General features: G+C 46.9%; 1 protein-coding gene across 50 annotated transcripts in view; it reads right to left on the reverse strand.

Moving 5' to 3' along the window:
* LOC137564200 (protocadherin gamma-C5-like) overlaps positions 1 to 16,838 on the reverse strand; it is a 669,033-nt gene that overhangs the window by 5,274 nt on the left and 646,921 nt on the right. For all 50 annotated transcript variants that reach the window (XM_068277765.1, XM_068277745.1, XM_068277759.1 and 47 more), the window contains one exon: positions 15,448 to 15,536. In XM_068277765.1, the coding sequence (XP_068133866.1) occupies positions 15,448 to 15,536 (89 nt within the window). The remainder of the gene's footprint in view (positions 1 to 15,447; positions 15,537 to 16,838) is intronic.

Raw genomic sequence — 16,838 nt, forward strand, 5'->3', positions numbered from 1 at the left:
ACTCCACACAAAACTACTGTCTGGATACCTCTACATACGCTGGAATGAACTTGACCATGGCGAATGATAAAGACCGCCTTAGCCTAGAATCGTGAATGACTCCAGCATGTGTACAGAGGCCATGCGATGTCAGTGGAATGCCCGACTGCATTGTTCTCCCCACTCCCCCACCCGTGGGATTCCGCTCCACCGTGTGCTGGTCATTCTCCCTCCGCCTAAGGGATCGTATACTGGTCGTTGCCTGGCAACAGAAATCCCACGATGTGTATGGGACTTTAGGGAGATTTTCCCTAATTTCCTGCATAATTACTGATAGCAGCAAGTAAACTAGGCCAGATTTATACTTTTTTTGCACCTAGACCAAGTATGTTGTGACTCCCCTTTCTTGAGCAGCAGCCCCTCCCACTCCATGTGCAGCCCCATCTTCTATGTGTATCATCCATGTGCAGCAGCCCTTTTCTTTCATGAACGGCTCCCCTGGGCATCAGTTTCCCTTTTTCATGTGTTGCTCCCCATTTTAGGCATCCTTTTTCTTATGTAACAGCCCCTCTTTCATGTCCAGGTGCCCCTAGAAATCTTTTCCTTGCAAGTAAGCAAATCCTTCTAGTCGCAAAGTAAGAATCAATAAACAGGATACATTTTATAACTCCCTTACGTTCTAAAAAATATAGTATGGCCTTGGCTGTTATTCACTCACTTTCTGCCATTTTGAAATCTATAGCATGTTTTCATAGAAGCCCCCCCCAAAAAAAGTTGCATTAGGAAAATCTACCATACTGTACATACTGATGTGTAGCTTGAAATGAAGTATTGAATGCTAATGAATGCTCCCCAGTCAATATTTCTAATAATATCCCCGGGACTCGCGTCATCACTATCTCCTAGTCTGACCTTCTCTCAATGATAAAACCTCATGCTATAATTCAGAATTACAGGCAGATGCATTAGTCATGGCTGAACTGAAACGCTGGAATTCATTGTATTTCCTGCTCATGTGTAGCATTAACACATATTTAAAATAGACAGCTAATGCAGAATTTGGCTTCTTCCACACATAGCTGAGGACTGAGTTATGAAGAGTAACGCTGATTACACTTAGCAAAAGAACATTCTTCTACATTTTCCCCACCAGTTGACCAGTCTCAGGGCTCAAACCCCACTAGAGCGATTTTGTGAGCGTTTAGGGAGCGATTCAAAACTCTAGTGATTTCCCTAAACGCTCAGCTAATGTTAATGGATGGGACAAATTCCACTGAAGCGATTGCGATTACCAAAATCCCAAACCCAGGACATGCAGCATTTTTAGCGGTTAGCGTTTGTGCAATGTAAAGTATATGAACGCTAGCATAATCGCTTGTCAAAACCTACACAGAGCAATTTTGCTAGCGTTTTTACATTACTGCACACTGTAAAAAAATTACAATTAATTGAAGGGACCAATCAGTAGAGATGTCGCGAACCTCCGATTTTCGGTTTGCGAACCCCGTTCGCGAACCTTCGCGGAAGGTTCGGTTCGCGGAAAAGTTCGCGAACCACAATAGACTTCAATGGGGATGCGAACTTTGAAAAACAGAAAAATTTATGCTGGCCACAAAAGTGATGGAAAACATGTTTCAAGGGGTCTAACACCTGGAGGGGGGCATGGCAGAGTGGGATACATGCCCAAAGTCCCGGGGAAAAATCTGGATGTGACGCAAAGCAGCGTTTTAAGGGCAGAAATCACATTGAATGCTAAATTGCTGGCCTAAAGTGCTTTCAAACATCTTGCATGTGTATACATCAATCAGGGAGTGTAATTAGAGTTCTGCTTCACACTGACGCACCAAACTCACTGTGTAACGCACCGCAAACAGCTGTTTGCGTAGTGACGATCGTGCTGGACTGGTGCGCACCGTGGTGAGAGTGTAGGCCGTGGCGGTTTTCAAGCCCATATGGTCGCCGGGCTGTGGTAGCTCAATGATAGAACAACAGTGACTGTCCAGCTGATCAAATTTGGTCTGTCCACAATGAAGCAACGACCTTATTATCTTCTTGTATGTAGGTAGGCATAGGTAGGTGTCGCAGTAGTTAGCTAGGCATAGGTAGGAGTCCCAGTATAGGTAGGTAGGCATAGGTAGGAGTCCCAGTATAGGTAGGTAGGCATAGGAAGGTGTCCCAGTAGTTAGCTAGGCATAGGTAGGAGACCCAGTATAGGTAGGTAGGCATAGGTAGGTGTCCCAGTAGTTAGCTAGGCATAGGTAGGAGTCCCAGTATAGGTAGGTAGGCATAGGTAGGTGCCTCAGTAGTTAGCTAGACATAGCTAGGTAGAAGACCCAGTAGTTAGCTAGGCATAGGTAGGAGACCCAGTATAGGTAGGTAGGCATAGGTAGGTGTCCCAGTAGGTAGCTAGGCATAGGTAGGAGACCCAGTATAGGTAGGTAGGCATAGGTAGGTCCCCTAGTATAGGTAGGTAGGTGTCCCCGTATAGGTAAGTAGGTGCCCCAGTAGTTAGGTAGGCATAGGTAGGTGTCCCAGTATAGATAGGCAGGGCCTGACTGGCACAGTAATAACAATTACCAAGGTCCAGCTGCAACAGATAGGGCTGTATAATGTCAGTGAGCAACACACACACAAAAAAAAACACATCAGGATCTCTCAAAAGAGCTGTTGAGGGGTGCTATTTTAGCAATAACAATCAGCCAGGAGCAAGCCAAGACCAAGAGCCTAACTAATCTTTCCCTAGGAGAACAAGTCTGCAGCAGCTGTCCCTAGTCTGTCTCTAGCAGGCACACGAGTGAGTGTAATGGCCGGAAAACCTGCCTTATATAAGGGGGGGGGGGGGGCTCCAGGGCTTAGTGTAGCCTGAATGGCTACAATGTGCCTGCTGACTGTGATGCAGAGGGTCAAAGTTGACCCTCATAGTGCATTATGGGGCGAATCGAACTTCCGCAAAAGTTCGCTTGGTCCAGGTGAACACGAACCCCCAAAGTTCGCCTTGAACCGATCGCCGGCGAACCGTTCGCTACATCTCTACCAATCAGATTTAAAAACGCTAATCGCTACATAATCGCTGGCAAAAAACGGACACTTTTTAAAAATGCTACCAAAATCGCCAGCAATCGCTCATGAAATCGCTTACAAACCACACATGAAAAACGTTTGTGATTGCGATTAGCGGTAGCGTTTTGTAGAAGGTTCCAGGCCTTAGGTGAGCTTAAGAAGGAATTTGCAGTTTTAATGCCTAAATCATTTTAATTTTCTCTTTTATGAAAGATTTACATGTGTGCATGTAACAAACGACAATTGTAATGAGAGGGATTTCCTTTTAAAGCGGACCTGAACTCAGAACATCTTCTCTGCTCTAAAAGATACACAACAGCATAATAACCTTTAAACAAAAATAATTTCTTTGTTTCCGCTGATACAAATCCTGCAATAAATCTGCACTGTGTCTACTTCCTGCTTTCATGGAAGCAGACATATTGTTAACATCCTGTGCTTTCAAATGAGCTTATCTGCCTTATCTGCTGTGGCAGTCATGTGACACAGGGGAGAGATCAAATAACAACTTGAGATTAGACACAAATGAGGGGGAATGAAACAGGCTAAACTCTTTAAATGCATACAGGGTGCTTTTCTCTCTGTTTTCCTTCTGTCCTTTGCAAGAGGCCACTTTAAGCAACACCAGTTGCCTGGCTATCCTGCTGATCCTCCATCTCTAGTACTTTTAGCCATAAACCCTGAACAAGCATGCAGCAGATCAATGTTTCTGACTTTACTGTTCCAGCATGGTCACCTCCCAGCAGGGGAACTCGACCAATTGGTCAAATACACGTCTGTTGGGAGCATTTCGTGGCAACCTCATACTGCACATGTGCGAGCTTGCTTACACGCACACTTGCACATGCTCAGTATGGAGTCATCCCTTCTTCTGAAGCACTCGGGGGACACTAGTGCTCTTGAAGTCACTTAAGGCTGCAAATTAAACAGGGGTGATGGCTCTGGAATGAGGGGTACACGAGAGGACAGGGAAAGTTCTATAAGTATCTAACTTTTTTTGGGGGGGGGGGGCTTTACACTCACTTTAAACTTTACTTAACTGCAGGGATCGAGATTTACTCCCTACGACAACAGTTCGGGGACCGAGATCTGTACAGCTGAGTACTGTTGTTTTGGGGGGCATGGGGGGGGGGGGGGGACAAGGTTTGAGCGAAAGGGGTGGGGAGGATAAAAATGGACTCAGCCTGTGCTTGTTTCAGTTCATAATAGAATGAGGCCCGATTCACACTGGCAATAAAGTGGCAAAAGTGAAAATGGATCTGATAACCAGTGGATTGGATCCATTTTGTTGCCGTTTGGCTGCATCCGTTCCGTTTCCCCACATCCTCCCCAGACCCCCATCACCAAAGTGGCGGGCTAGAACGGTCCATTTCTTCACTAGTGTGAAGAAATGTTGCGTTTTCTCATTGCCCAGAATGCAGTGCTTCAGCTTCCGTTTTCATTCCACTGAGCTCAGCTGTCCCAAAAAATTGCTGCAGTACTAAATTTGCGGTTTGTTCAGCGGAGCGTGCGGAACAGGCCCATTCAAACAGACTAATGTGAATGGATCCATAGATTAACATTGGATCCATTCCAATCCGTTAGGATCCGTGAATGGACCGTTTTTTTCTGCAAGTGTGAACCGAGCCTGAAAGAAGCCAATCTACAGACATAGAATGACTATCATTGTTTACACTTACCAGTCAAAACATTAAAACCACCTGTGTAATATCATGTCTGCCCATCTTGTGACACCAAAACAACTCTGTCATGCCATTGAAGCATGGACTGTACAAGATCTCTGAACCTGTCCCGTGGTGAGTGATCACCAAGACACTGGCAGCCGATCCTTTAAGCTAGTGATCAAAGGGTCCATTACAGTCCCATACGGCAAGTTGATCAATACCTCTCTGATTAGATTCTGATAAGAATTTGATTGGAGGGGGATCTATTTTTACCCTATAAGGCACAGTCAATCTACTAAAAATCTATTAAAGAGGAACTATAGTGAAAATAACATAATGATTAAAATTGGTTTTTTTTTTTTACAATATTCATTAATAGATTATTTAGTCAGTGTTTGCACATTGTAAAAAGCTTTCCTCTCCCTGATTTACATTCTGAAATGTATCACTGGTGGTAGCTGTGCTCCCCCGGCGTTAGTAACAGTAAAACTGCTCGGCAACTTTACCGCACTATAGTGCATCACGCCCACTGTGCTGCTCCATGCAATACATTGCTATGTGCCCATCAATCGCTCACTGCTCCTCCCCTGCTCACTTCCGCTTCTCTCTGTTAAGCTCTTCATTGGCTACTAACCAGTTCAAACTCTTAACTCTAACCAACCTACAAAGCTCTCCACAATCACTCTCCTCGGTACATCTCCTCGCTAGTTTCCAGATACCAACCCAACTGCAATCTCAGATCTGCACATGACCTTCTTTTGTCCTCCTCTAGAATTACCTCCTCGCATTCACGTATATAAGATTTCACACATGCTTCAACCCTCCTCTGGAATGCCCTACCACAACACAGCAGTCACTCTCCTACCTTTGATATCTTTAAACGCTTCCTCAAGACTCATTTTTCTTGACATATGCTCTACCTTAGGCCATTCCCCTTTGACCTAAGGCTAAGTTGCACTAAAACACACTGCCTCCAGTGGCGTAACAACAGGCCCTGCACCCCCGGGGCCCACTCGGGGACGTTTTGTGGGGGCTGGAGGGGTGGCAGCATGAGGGGAAATCCTTGGCCACAGTCGGCGGGGAGAGGGGAAGTTCCCCCCCTCTCCCTCACCTCGGGGCTTTCCCCTCTGCGCTCCCCTCCAGCTAGATACAGTGTGGGCAGTGGATAGCGGCAGGCAGATACATACCGTCTTCCGTGCGTTCCATCGCAGACTCCTCGCTCTAGCGGCTGACGTCATTACCGGAAGTGACGTCAATCCCGGAAGTGACGTCAGCCACTAGAGCAAGAAGTCTGCGATGGAACGCACGGAAGACGGTATGTATCTGCCTGCCGCTACCCACTGCCCACACTGTATCTAGCTGGAGGGGAGCTGGAGGGGAAAGCCCCGAGGTGAGGGAGAGGGGGGGAACTTCCCCTCTCCCCGCCGACTGTGGCCAAGGCTTTCCCCTCATGCTGCTACCCCTCCAGCCCCCACAAAACGGCCACGAGCGGGCCCCGGGGGGGCGCTCTGAAATTCTGCAGGGGGCCCGATGGGGCCTAGTTACGCCCCTGACTGCCTCTAGGTATAATTATTGTATACTACCCCACCTCTTGTTTGCCCCTATACCTGTAGATTGTGAGCTCGCAAGGACACCTTTTGTGTCTTGGAATATGTCATATATTTTACTCATAGCCGGCCTTTGACCTGTGCGACCAGAGCGGTCGCTCAGGGCGCCGGCTTCCAAGGGGGCGCCTAATAGCTGGTTACCTATACTGAGGGCACCTACACCTGATTTCCTATACTGAGGGAACCTATAGCTGGCTACCTTTGCTGAGGGCACCAACACATAGCTACCTATACTAGAGGCACCTACGCCTGGCTACCTATACCGGAGGAACCTACACCTGGCTACCTAAGGGGGCGCAGGAGACCTTCAACTGACTTCCTATACTGGGGGCACCTACGCTTGGCAACCTACAGTATATTGAGGGCACCCACACATGAGATCAGGGGGAGTTTTTTTTGGGGGGGAGGGGCGCACTGCGGCTATAACGCGTGGTGCAAATTGTCGATGCTGTGCTATCATTCTAAATGGGGGAGGTGGGGGGGGGGGGGCGGCTAATTGTCTCACTGATTGTTTTTATTAATATTTCTGAAAGGTTCTAGCCTTCATTTTTAAGTATATTTAGGATAATGCACTCTTTCCATCCATTCGTGGTTATTAATAGTATTTTTCCTATACATATGTGACGTCTCACAAAGATCTGAGCATTTGACGTGATGTGCCACAACGTCAAAAAGGTTGGGAACCACTGTCCTAGGAGATATCTCAGGAGAAGAGGTGAATTGCATATGGGCCTGCGTGTGTGTGTGCACATGCGTGAAGAGGATGAAGGGGGGCACAAAAATCAGGTTTCGCTCAGGGCGCTGTGAAACCTAAGGCCGGCCCTGATTTTACTCATCATGTTACTTTTGTCACTGTAATTACCAATTCTGTATTTTGTACCAGCTCTATATTTCATATATATTGGTGTATAACATTGTCTGTATTATTTTGTACCCTATGTTTGTTTCTTACTTTGTACAGCACCACGGAATATGGTGGCGCTTTATACATCAATAATAATAATAATCTTTAGTTCTGCAGGGTATCTGTATGGAATATTCATTACTGAGAGTTCTATGCACAGAAGGATATATTACTTGCTTGGCAGCTGGAAACAGCTGTTATTTCCCACAATGCAATAAGGTTCACAGACAGCAAACTGTCAGGACCATTGTCATGACATCACACTGTGGGAGGGGTTTCATTACAATATTAGCCAATATTAGCCATGCATACCCCTGTGATGATCTACTAGACAAAAGGAAAGGTTTTCTGGTGGGAAATGGGGTATCAGCTACTGATTGGAATGAAGTTCAATCCATAGTTAAAGTTCCTCTTTAAACATCGATTATACTATGAGCATTAGGCTTTATGCACTATAGTGCTGTAAATGTAGCATGGGCTCACTGCGGTAATGCCCACAAGGTTAAAGGGCTAACGTGCGGTGCTCCCCCGCATTAGTAACGATAAAATTGCCCAGCAACTTTACTGCACCCTAGTGCATCAGGCCCATTGTGCTGCTCGATGCACTTCATTGCTATGTGCCCACCAATCGCTCAGCGTTTCTCCCCTGCTCGCTTCCGCTACCCTCTCCACCCACACATGGAAATTTCCCAACATATCCAATTTCACTCTCGACTGATAAACTACTCAAAACTGATCGAGAGTGGCTCTAAGGCCTCATTCACACTGCGTGTGTTGCCGTCCGTATTTCCTACGTGTTGCGTTCTGATCGCACGGCCATCTGCGTTTGATAATGTGAACGGGGCCTTAGGGCCCATCCACACTTGCGATTGCAATTTTGCATTCTGGTCACTCTTGCGATTGTACAGTGGTTTACAATTTGCGATTCTCATTCACTTATCAAGAATCATTTGCGATTGCCCCAAAAATACTACAGGCAGGGCGTTTGCGATTTTCAAAACTTGCACGTGCTGCAGTGTGAATGATCCCACAGGGATACATTGTTCACAACGCTTTGCTGATCACCGGCGATCAGCTAAGCACTGAAAAACGCCTCAGTGTGAATGGGCCCTAACGGAATGTTAGAATTGTTTTAGGTTAGCTAATACTGTATGCTGAAATAAATATAGTAAAAAAATTTAAACATGTTATGGTAATATCAGCATTTGTCAAGAAAACATCAAGAACACATATTCATCTGTCTTTTTTTCCTTCAGTCTCATGAAATTCTGCGCTGGAGCTCTGTCATTCGGGGGAATTTTTTTTTTTTTACCATGTGTGTGCCAGATACCAGATGGCAGAGCTCCTGCTGGGATATTTGCCTGACTTTGATGTTTTCAGTTGAGAAGACTGAGAAAACAGTTCTGTGTCCTGCTTGCCCAACCAGCAGCCCACTGCCCACATGTTCTGCTTCTATGCCAGTCTCCTCTTCTCTCCCCTCCTGGCACCTGATATATTGTGAAATATGGCTGCCTCAGCATGCTGCTAACTCATTGATTCTGCATGACACATGCTAAGTCATGTGCTATTTGCACCTTCTTAGTCTGTCCTCACAGATCCTCACTACAGCAATTTTAGACATTGTCAGTTCTCCCCAAACTTTCCCTTCCACCTTATGGTTAAGTACAGGGGTGTAATGATAGTTACCAAAACCCCTGCCAGTTGGGGAGGGGGGTTGATAATGGGGCCACTTCTGTAAGAAAATGTAGAGTTAGGCAGGGAATTATACTTTACTTGCTTCCCAATCGACAGGTCCTCTTCACTCCTCTTCAGTGTAGCCATGCACCTGGAAGCCAATCACTATGCAGCTCATGCTGCCTATCACATGACAGGCATAGATGAGAGCTGCGTGGGATAGTACTACAAATCATTGGACCCCCTCCTTCCCACTCCTGGTCCCCCATACAGTATAGTCTCGTTATAGTAAACTCTAATTTGGTAAACATTTGGGTATAGTAAACTAAATTTCCAGGTCCTGGCCAAGTGCCATTGTATATATAAGTATATGGGAGCAACGCCTGGTATAGTAAACACTGATATAATAGAAATTATGTTATAGTAAATCTGTTTTTTCCCTCTGTGGTATTCTGTATCTGGCTATAGTGGACAGTGGGTGGACCCATGAGCCATAGTCTGTGGGCAAGTTGGCAGCCATTTATAGCCTGCTCGCTATCTGCACACTTCACTGGGCCTGTGCGGATTACCTCAAAAGCACCAACTGGTGAGACCTATGCTTCCTGTGTAAGCTGCTGCCTGATCACTGAGGAAATTGCCTGTCATCTGTGACTTGTTTGTGCATGGCTGCAAAGCTATAGTGTTATCCAGGCTGCACAGAAATGTGGACAGAGGAGCACACTATCAGTGCTGTACCTGCATTAACTGGTGAGACCTATGCTTCCTGTGTGAGCTGCTGCCTGATCACTGAGGAAATTGCCTGTCATCTGTTACTTGTTTGTGCATGGCTGCAAAGCTATAGTGTTATCCAGGCTGCACAGAAAAGTGGACAGAGGAGCACACTATCAGTGCTGTACCTGCATTAACTGGTGAGACCTATGCTTCCTCTGCAAGCTGCTGTGTGATTATTGCATGCAAATCCCTGCATATTTAGCACTGTGCATTTTGATCTAGCTTAGGGTCCGTTTCCACTACAGCGAATCTGCATGCGTTTTCTGTATGCAGATTCGCATAATGCATTAAAAATAATGGGACTGTTTCCACTTGTGCGGGATTCTGTGCGGTTTGTCGTGCAGGAAAAATCTGCACGGCAGAACCATCAGAATTCGCACGCCGCGCGCAAATCGTCGGTAATGTAACTAAATAGGAAAAACGCAAGCATATTAGTCTTTTTTCCTGGTTTTCCCGGCGTTTCCGCGTGCGTTTTCGCTGAAAAACCCATGTCAATGCCGACAAAATTGCATAGCACAAACCACGAGCGATTCCGCATGAAAATCCGCATGGAAACGCGAATGAATCCGCACCCGCATGCGGATTCGTTGACGCGTTTTCCGTGACAAAATCGCAACGCACAAGTGGAAACGGGCCCTTACACACTGTTTGTGATTGCTTGCTGATGCACTGAAATGAACAAATGACTCCCAATTACTGACTGAGTTAAGGTACAGTACTACAGTATACTTTATGTGCTTGAGTATGACAATTTCTGATATAGTAAACTACTTTTCACAGTTTATTGGAACTTACTATAAAGAGATTTTACTCTACTATGTTTCTAGGACATGCCTCCTTCCCAGAGGCGTAGCTAGGGTTTTCAGCGCCCGGGGACAAAGACTATTAATGCGCCCCCTAAGGTGAAGGGTCGTGACCAAATGTGGGCGTGGTTATGGGGGCTGCTCCACATTTGGTCACGCCCCTTCAAATGTACATGGAGGTTAGCAGGCTCACGCTCACCCACCCTCCCTCAGTATGTACCTTCCAGCATGTTCCAAGACAAATTCAGCAATCATGAGCCCCCCCCCCCATCAAGACAAATTCCGCAATCATGAGTAAACATGAGGCCCCCAACATGACCAACTCAGCAATCATGAGGCCCCCAACAAGACAAATTTAGCAATCCTGAGGCCCCCAACAAGACAAATTCAGCAATCATGAGGCCCCTAACAAGACAAATTCAGCAATCATGAGGCCCCTAACAAGACAAATTCAGCGATCTTGAGGCCCCCAACAAATCATGAGGCCCCCAACAAGACAAATTCAGTAACCATGAAGCCCCCAACAAGACAAATTCAGCAGTCATGAGGCACATAAATAGACAGCATTTCACATAAAAAGGCAGAATGCTCCCTTAATATGGTAGACACCTCTCACCTGGCAGCAGTTCCCCAAAATACACTCAATCTGACAGCAGTGCTTCCCCAAAAATAGGTAGCCCCAGGTCTATAGGTGTCCCCAGAATAGGTGGCCAGCAGTATAGATGTCCCCAGAACAGGTAGCCAGGGGTAGAGATGTCCACAGAACAGGTAGCCAGGAGTATATGTGCCCAGTATATGTAGGCAGGGGTATGTGTCCCCAGTAAATGTAGCCAGAGGTATATGTGCCCAGTATATGTAGCCAGGGGTATATGTGCCCAGTATATATAGTCAGGGGTATATGTGCCCAGTATATATAGCCAGGGGTATATGTGTCCAGTATATGTAGCCAGGGGTATATGTGCCCAGTATATGTAGTCAGGGTTATATGTGCCCAGTATATGTAGCCAGGGGTATAATATGTGCCCAGTATATGTAGCCAGGGGTATATATGCCCAGTATATGTAGCCAGGGGTATATGTGCCCAGTATATGTAGCCAGGGGTATATATGCCCAGTATATGTAGCCAGGGGTATATGTGCCCAGTATATGTAGGCAGGGGTATATGTGCCCAGAGTAGGTAGCCAGGGATATATGTGCCCAGAGTAGGTAGCCAGGAGTATATGCCCAGTATATGTAGTTAGGGGTATATGTGCCCAATATATGTAGGCAGGGGTATATGTGCCCAGAGTAGGTAGCCAGGTGTATATGTGCCCAGAGTAGGTAGCCAGGGGTACATGCCCAGTATATGTAGTTAGGGGTATATGTGCCCAATATATGTAGGCAGGGGTATATGTGCCCAGAGTAGGTAGCCAGGGGTATATGTGCCCAGAGTAGGTAGCCAGGGGTATATGTGCCCAGAGTAGGTAGCCAGGGGTATATGCCCAATATATGTAGGCAGGGGTATATGTGCCCAGAGTAGGTAGCCAGGGGTATATGTGCCCAGAGTAGGTAGCCAGGGGTATATGTGCCCAGAGTAGGTAGCCAGGGGTATATGCCCAGTATATGTAGTTAGGGGTATATGTGCCCAATATATGTAGGCAGGGGTATATGTGCCCAGAGTAGGTAGCCAGGGGTATATGTGCCCAGAATAGGTAGCCAGGGGTATATGTGCCCAGAGTAGGTAGCCAGGGGTATATGTGCCCAGAGTAAGTAGCCAGGGGTATATGTGCCCAGAGTAGGTAGCCAGGGGTATATGTGCCCAGAGTAAGTAGCCAGGGGTATATGCCCAGTATATGTAGTTAGGGGTATATGTGCCCAGAGTAGGTAGCCAGGGGTATATGCCCAGTATATGTAGTTAGGGGTATATGTGCCCAATATATGTAGGCAGGGGTATATGTGCCCAGAGTAGGTAGCCAGGGGTATATGTGCCCAGAATAGGTAGCCAGGGGTATATGTGCCCAGAGTAGGTAGCCAGGGTTATATGTGCCCAGAATAGGTAGCCAGGGGTATATGTGCCCAGAGTAGGTAGCCAGGGGTATATGTGCCCAGAGTAAGTAGCCAGGGGTATATGCCCAGTATATGTAGTTAGGGGTATATGTGCCCAGAGTAGGTAGCCAGGGGTATATGCCCAGTATATGTAGTTAGGGGTATATGTGCCCAATATATGTAGGCAGGGGTATATGTGCCCAGAGTAGGTAGCCAGGGGTATATGTGCCCAGAGTAGGTAGCCAGGGGTATATGTGCCCAGAGTAGGTAGCCAGGGGTATATGTGCCCAGAGTAGGTAGCCAGGGGTATATGCCCAGTATATGTAGTTAGGGGTATATGTGCCCAATATATGTAGGCAGGGGTATATGTGCCCAGAGTAGGTAGCCAGGTCGGTCAGGTGTCCCCCTCCCCAGCAGGAGGGGAGCAGCGCAGAGAAGAGGAAGAGCTGCTCTCCCTTCCTCGCTCTCCCCTCCAATGTCCGGGTGGCTGGCAGCGGCGGGCGGAACTTACATGCGTCTCGTCGCAGCGCCAGATGGATTTGCCACTACTCTGGTCTGGTCCAGACCAGAGCAGTGGCTGCGCACCCGAACTTCCGGCCGGCGCTGGAGCGAGACGGAGGTGAGTTCCGCCCGCCGCTGCCAGCCACCCGGACATTGGAGGGGACAGCGAGGGAGGGAGAGCACCTAAGGTGAGGGAAGGAGGGGGGAGATGACCCCCATTCTCCACCGTCCGCACAGCTCTCCCTCTTCTCTGCGCTGCTCCTGCATAAAAAATAAATAAAAACCCCGGAGCTCAGCTGGGCGCCCTTGGGGACCCGGCGCCCCGGGGCACTTGTCCTACCCCGACCCCCCCTAGCTCCGCGCCTGCTCCTTCCCACTCCTAACTAACCATACTGAGCATTTCACTAGTCCTAATTCTCTTCCTACAACGTGCCCCACACTTCTGGGCTTCCCTCCATACCAATGCTTCTGGGATCCATCAGCTCTGCTCACCTGTTCACCTCCAGCAGTGACAGCGACTCCTTTTCTCCTAAACATCCCCATGGTCATCACTCAAGGTGCCATACAGCAGTGGATGAGTGACCAGTCACTGGAGTAGAGGAGCGGCTGCATGTCTCTATCATGCACAACCGATCCCAGTAAAATGATCTCAGCTGCAGCTACAGGGGCTATGGGAAGACCAGGGCCACACAGATCACAAAATGGGGGATGCGCAGGAGTTACAGCTGAAAGACCACCTGAAGCCTTGGACCCTATAGCAGTCACTGTTGCTACTATGCACAGATTTCCCAGCATGCTCATGGTGAACCAGAACTCCTAGGAGTAAGTATGGGGCTTAAAAGGGCTTTTTGGTTTCTTTAGACCCTTACACACTCCTAAGTTTTGTGGTTCACCGTGTGTTTGCTGGGCAGTGTGTAACTCTGGGTGTTTCAAGTTCTACCCCATAGAGCCACAGTATTCCATGCCATGCAATGATATGGACCATCCAGTCTTAAACAATCTGTATGCATGTTGGATTAGTGTGGCTCTGTAATATTAACAAGCTGAAAAATCATTGCATTCCATCGGTTTGGGGGATGGGGGGGGGGGGGGGATGTGTTTTCAGGGATAATAAAGGGATGAGTTGCATATTCAGCAGTGATGCATTGTGGGAGACATCATATTCTCACTCCAACCTGCATGATCACAAATACCTTCTGTTTTAAGACGGTAAAGTTACACTGTTACAATGGTAATTTCTACACCACTAGTTTCTCCATCTGTGACCACGTCCACCAGTATGCAAATACCATTCCCTCATAATGTAAAACAGTAAAATAACACAAATGTACGCTCACATACATTTGACAACATAAAGCATATGAATTAGTTAGGTCCAAAATGTCAGCAAAACTTCTGCCTGTAAGCAGAAAAGGCTTGGCTTCTTGGCGGTGTGGCTTTATAGACTGCGAATCGATGTTCCTTTTATAGTTCTTTTTATACATTTATGAGTGTATTTTCAAGGTATTTTAATAGTAGTTTAATCGTTTTTCCAATGAAGGAATAGTATGTTTCATATGTTTGAGGACATGGTCGCAGGCCAGGAAATATTGCGAAGTGAACACCGGCCAATAAGAGGAAATCCACAAATGTTTATCTGACCTACTGTTAGCACAACGGTCATATAAGGATAGTGGGGGTGGTACAGTTCATTTGCGTATGATTACTGTAGCACATCTAGTGGTTGGATCCATTTTTTTGCCACTTCTTGTCAAGGCTGGATTTATACTTTTTCTGCCCTTGGCCAACATTCTTGCAGCTCCCCTTCCATGTGCAGCACCCCCTCCTATTCCCCTCTTCCATGTCTAACATTCATGTACATCAGCCTCCTTCAGTTCTATACCGGTCCCTTGGGCAGCAGCTCCCTATTCCCATGTGTCTCTCCTTATTTGCAACCTGTGTTCCTATTGCAGCTTCCTCTTCCATATGCAGCAATTCTTCTTCCATGTCCAGCCGCTCCCTGGCCAGATGCCGCGCAAGGCCTGGGCCTTGGTGGGCCTTCCAGAAAACCAACCCTGCTTCTTGTTACAAATAGCTACACACAGCCCTGCCAGGAAGGCTCTTTGGTATCCAGAGCCTTCCCTCTACATAAGCTTGAATTAAAACTAAAATTATTATTTTTTTGCTTTAGATTTACTTTAACATTATGTTTTCACAGCAGAATTCATGTCCGCTCCGGTCTCCGGATGTGTGCATTAAATCTACACTAGCGGCTTACTATATTTCTGATTTGGACAGATTTATTTTAAGCCAGACGGAACACATCTTTAATCAGACTACTACCTATGGGCAACTCCTCCACTCGTCCTTTCCTCCGGTTCTGAAATGAATGTTCCTGAATTGCCTCACTTTGACAGGATGTGGTATAAATTATTAAACATATCATGCTGCTTTCACATATGGCGCTATGGAACACTGACCGTTTGCGGATGCCAGGATCATCGCCTGAAGTCTCTCGGTCTCAAACTGGTTGTTTGGCCACACTCCAGCTTCCTCGGTGGGCTGAGCTCTAAAGAGATCACAATGACAAAAGCTTGATTAGCATTGAATAACAAAGGCAGCTGTAAGAAACCACAAATAAACCGAGGAGAGATGCTGTATCATCAGGAGAGCAGCCTATAATTTGTTACCGCACAATAAAGAAACTGTTCTTATAATTACCCAACTATGTTTTAGAAAACAAAGCGAGATGATGGGCAAGACTCCGTATACAAAATAGTGTTTGCGCACAGGACAATTACTTGCATTCATCTTATGTGCGCAATACTCCGAGGCAGACAAATGTTCCCTTTACAACTGGAAAATTATAAAAATTGCTGTCTGGGTTTCTTAAATGAAAACCGTCTAGTCTCTTTCTTCATAGAGGCATATTTTATTGTAGAAGTGTGAAATTTTGTCTGTGATCCATAAGCATTTCAGACAATCATCTTCTCACTATGGCTCCATTTCCCCAAGTATCTTAATTTATAGAATGTCTAAAGCTAGGTACACACTTTCGCTAATTTTTGCCCACAAAGTTCTGGGAATGTTCTCAGTATAATAACTACAGACATACAGCTTGTTCTGTATTATGGAGAGAGAAAGATAAAGGGGGTGGGGGGAGAACCAGGGCTGGGACAAGGTTCTCTAGCACCAGAAGCAGATAATCCAGTGTTTCCCCCTCATGCTAATTATGCCACCCTGGTACTGAGGACACTCAGTATTAGGTAGTTACAGATTGCCCAAAAAGCTCATGGTGAACCAGAACTCCTAGGAGTGTGTAAGGGGCTAAAAGAGACCAAAAGCCTCCTTACTCTTCAGAACTCATTTCAACCTGAATAATCACAAGTACCTTCTGTCTTAAGAGGGCAGACTTCTGTTTTGCACAGTATTAGGTAAGTTCCCCTCCCAGCCAGGGGCATAACTAGAAGGGAGCAGCCCCTATGATCGCAGGGAGAAGAGCAGTAAGGGGGCCCCAACTACTACATACGGTGAAGATGCCGGCCTCACCAGGTCGGCTTCCGAGTCGGCTTCTCCTGTACTCCAGCATGCGGCTCACTGGTCGCGCAGACGTCATCTGGATTATACTGCGCTGCTGCAGAACTACTGCACCTGCGCAGTACAGTCCAGATGATGTCAGTGTGACTCTGAGAGCCACTCGCACAGGCGCAGTGGACATCCTGCGCTAGAGGGGACCCCGGGCCACCGGCATTGAGCGGAGCTACAGCAAGGGCACAGGACGGCTGGCAGGGGCTGGAGGAAGCCCCAGTTAAGTGGATTTTTTTATTTTCATAGAGCTCGGATGTGTCCCTCTAACCTCCCTCTCCATGCC

Source organism: Hyperolius riggenbachi, chromosome 3 (assembly GCF_040937935.1).
Source record: "Hyperolius riggenbachi isolate aHypRig1 chromosome 3, aHypRig1.pri, whole genome shotgun sequence".
In the NCBI taxonomy this organism is placed as follows: Eukaryota; Metazoa; Chordata; class Amphibia; order Anura; family Hyperoliidae; genus Hyperolius; species Hyperolius riggenbachi.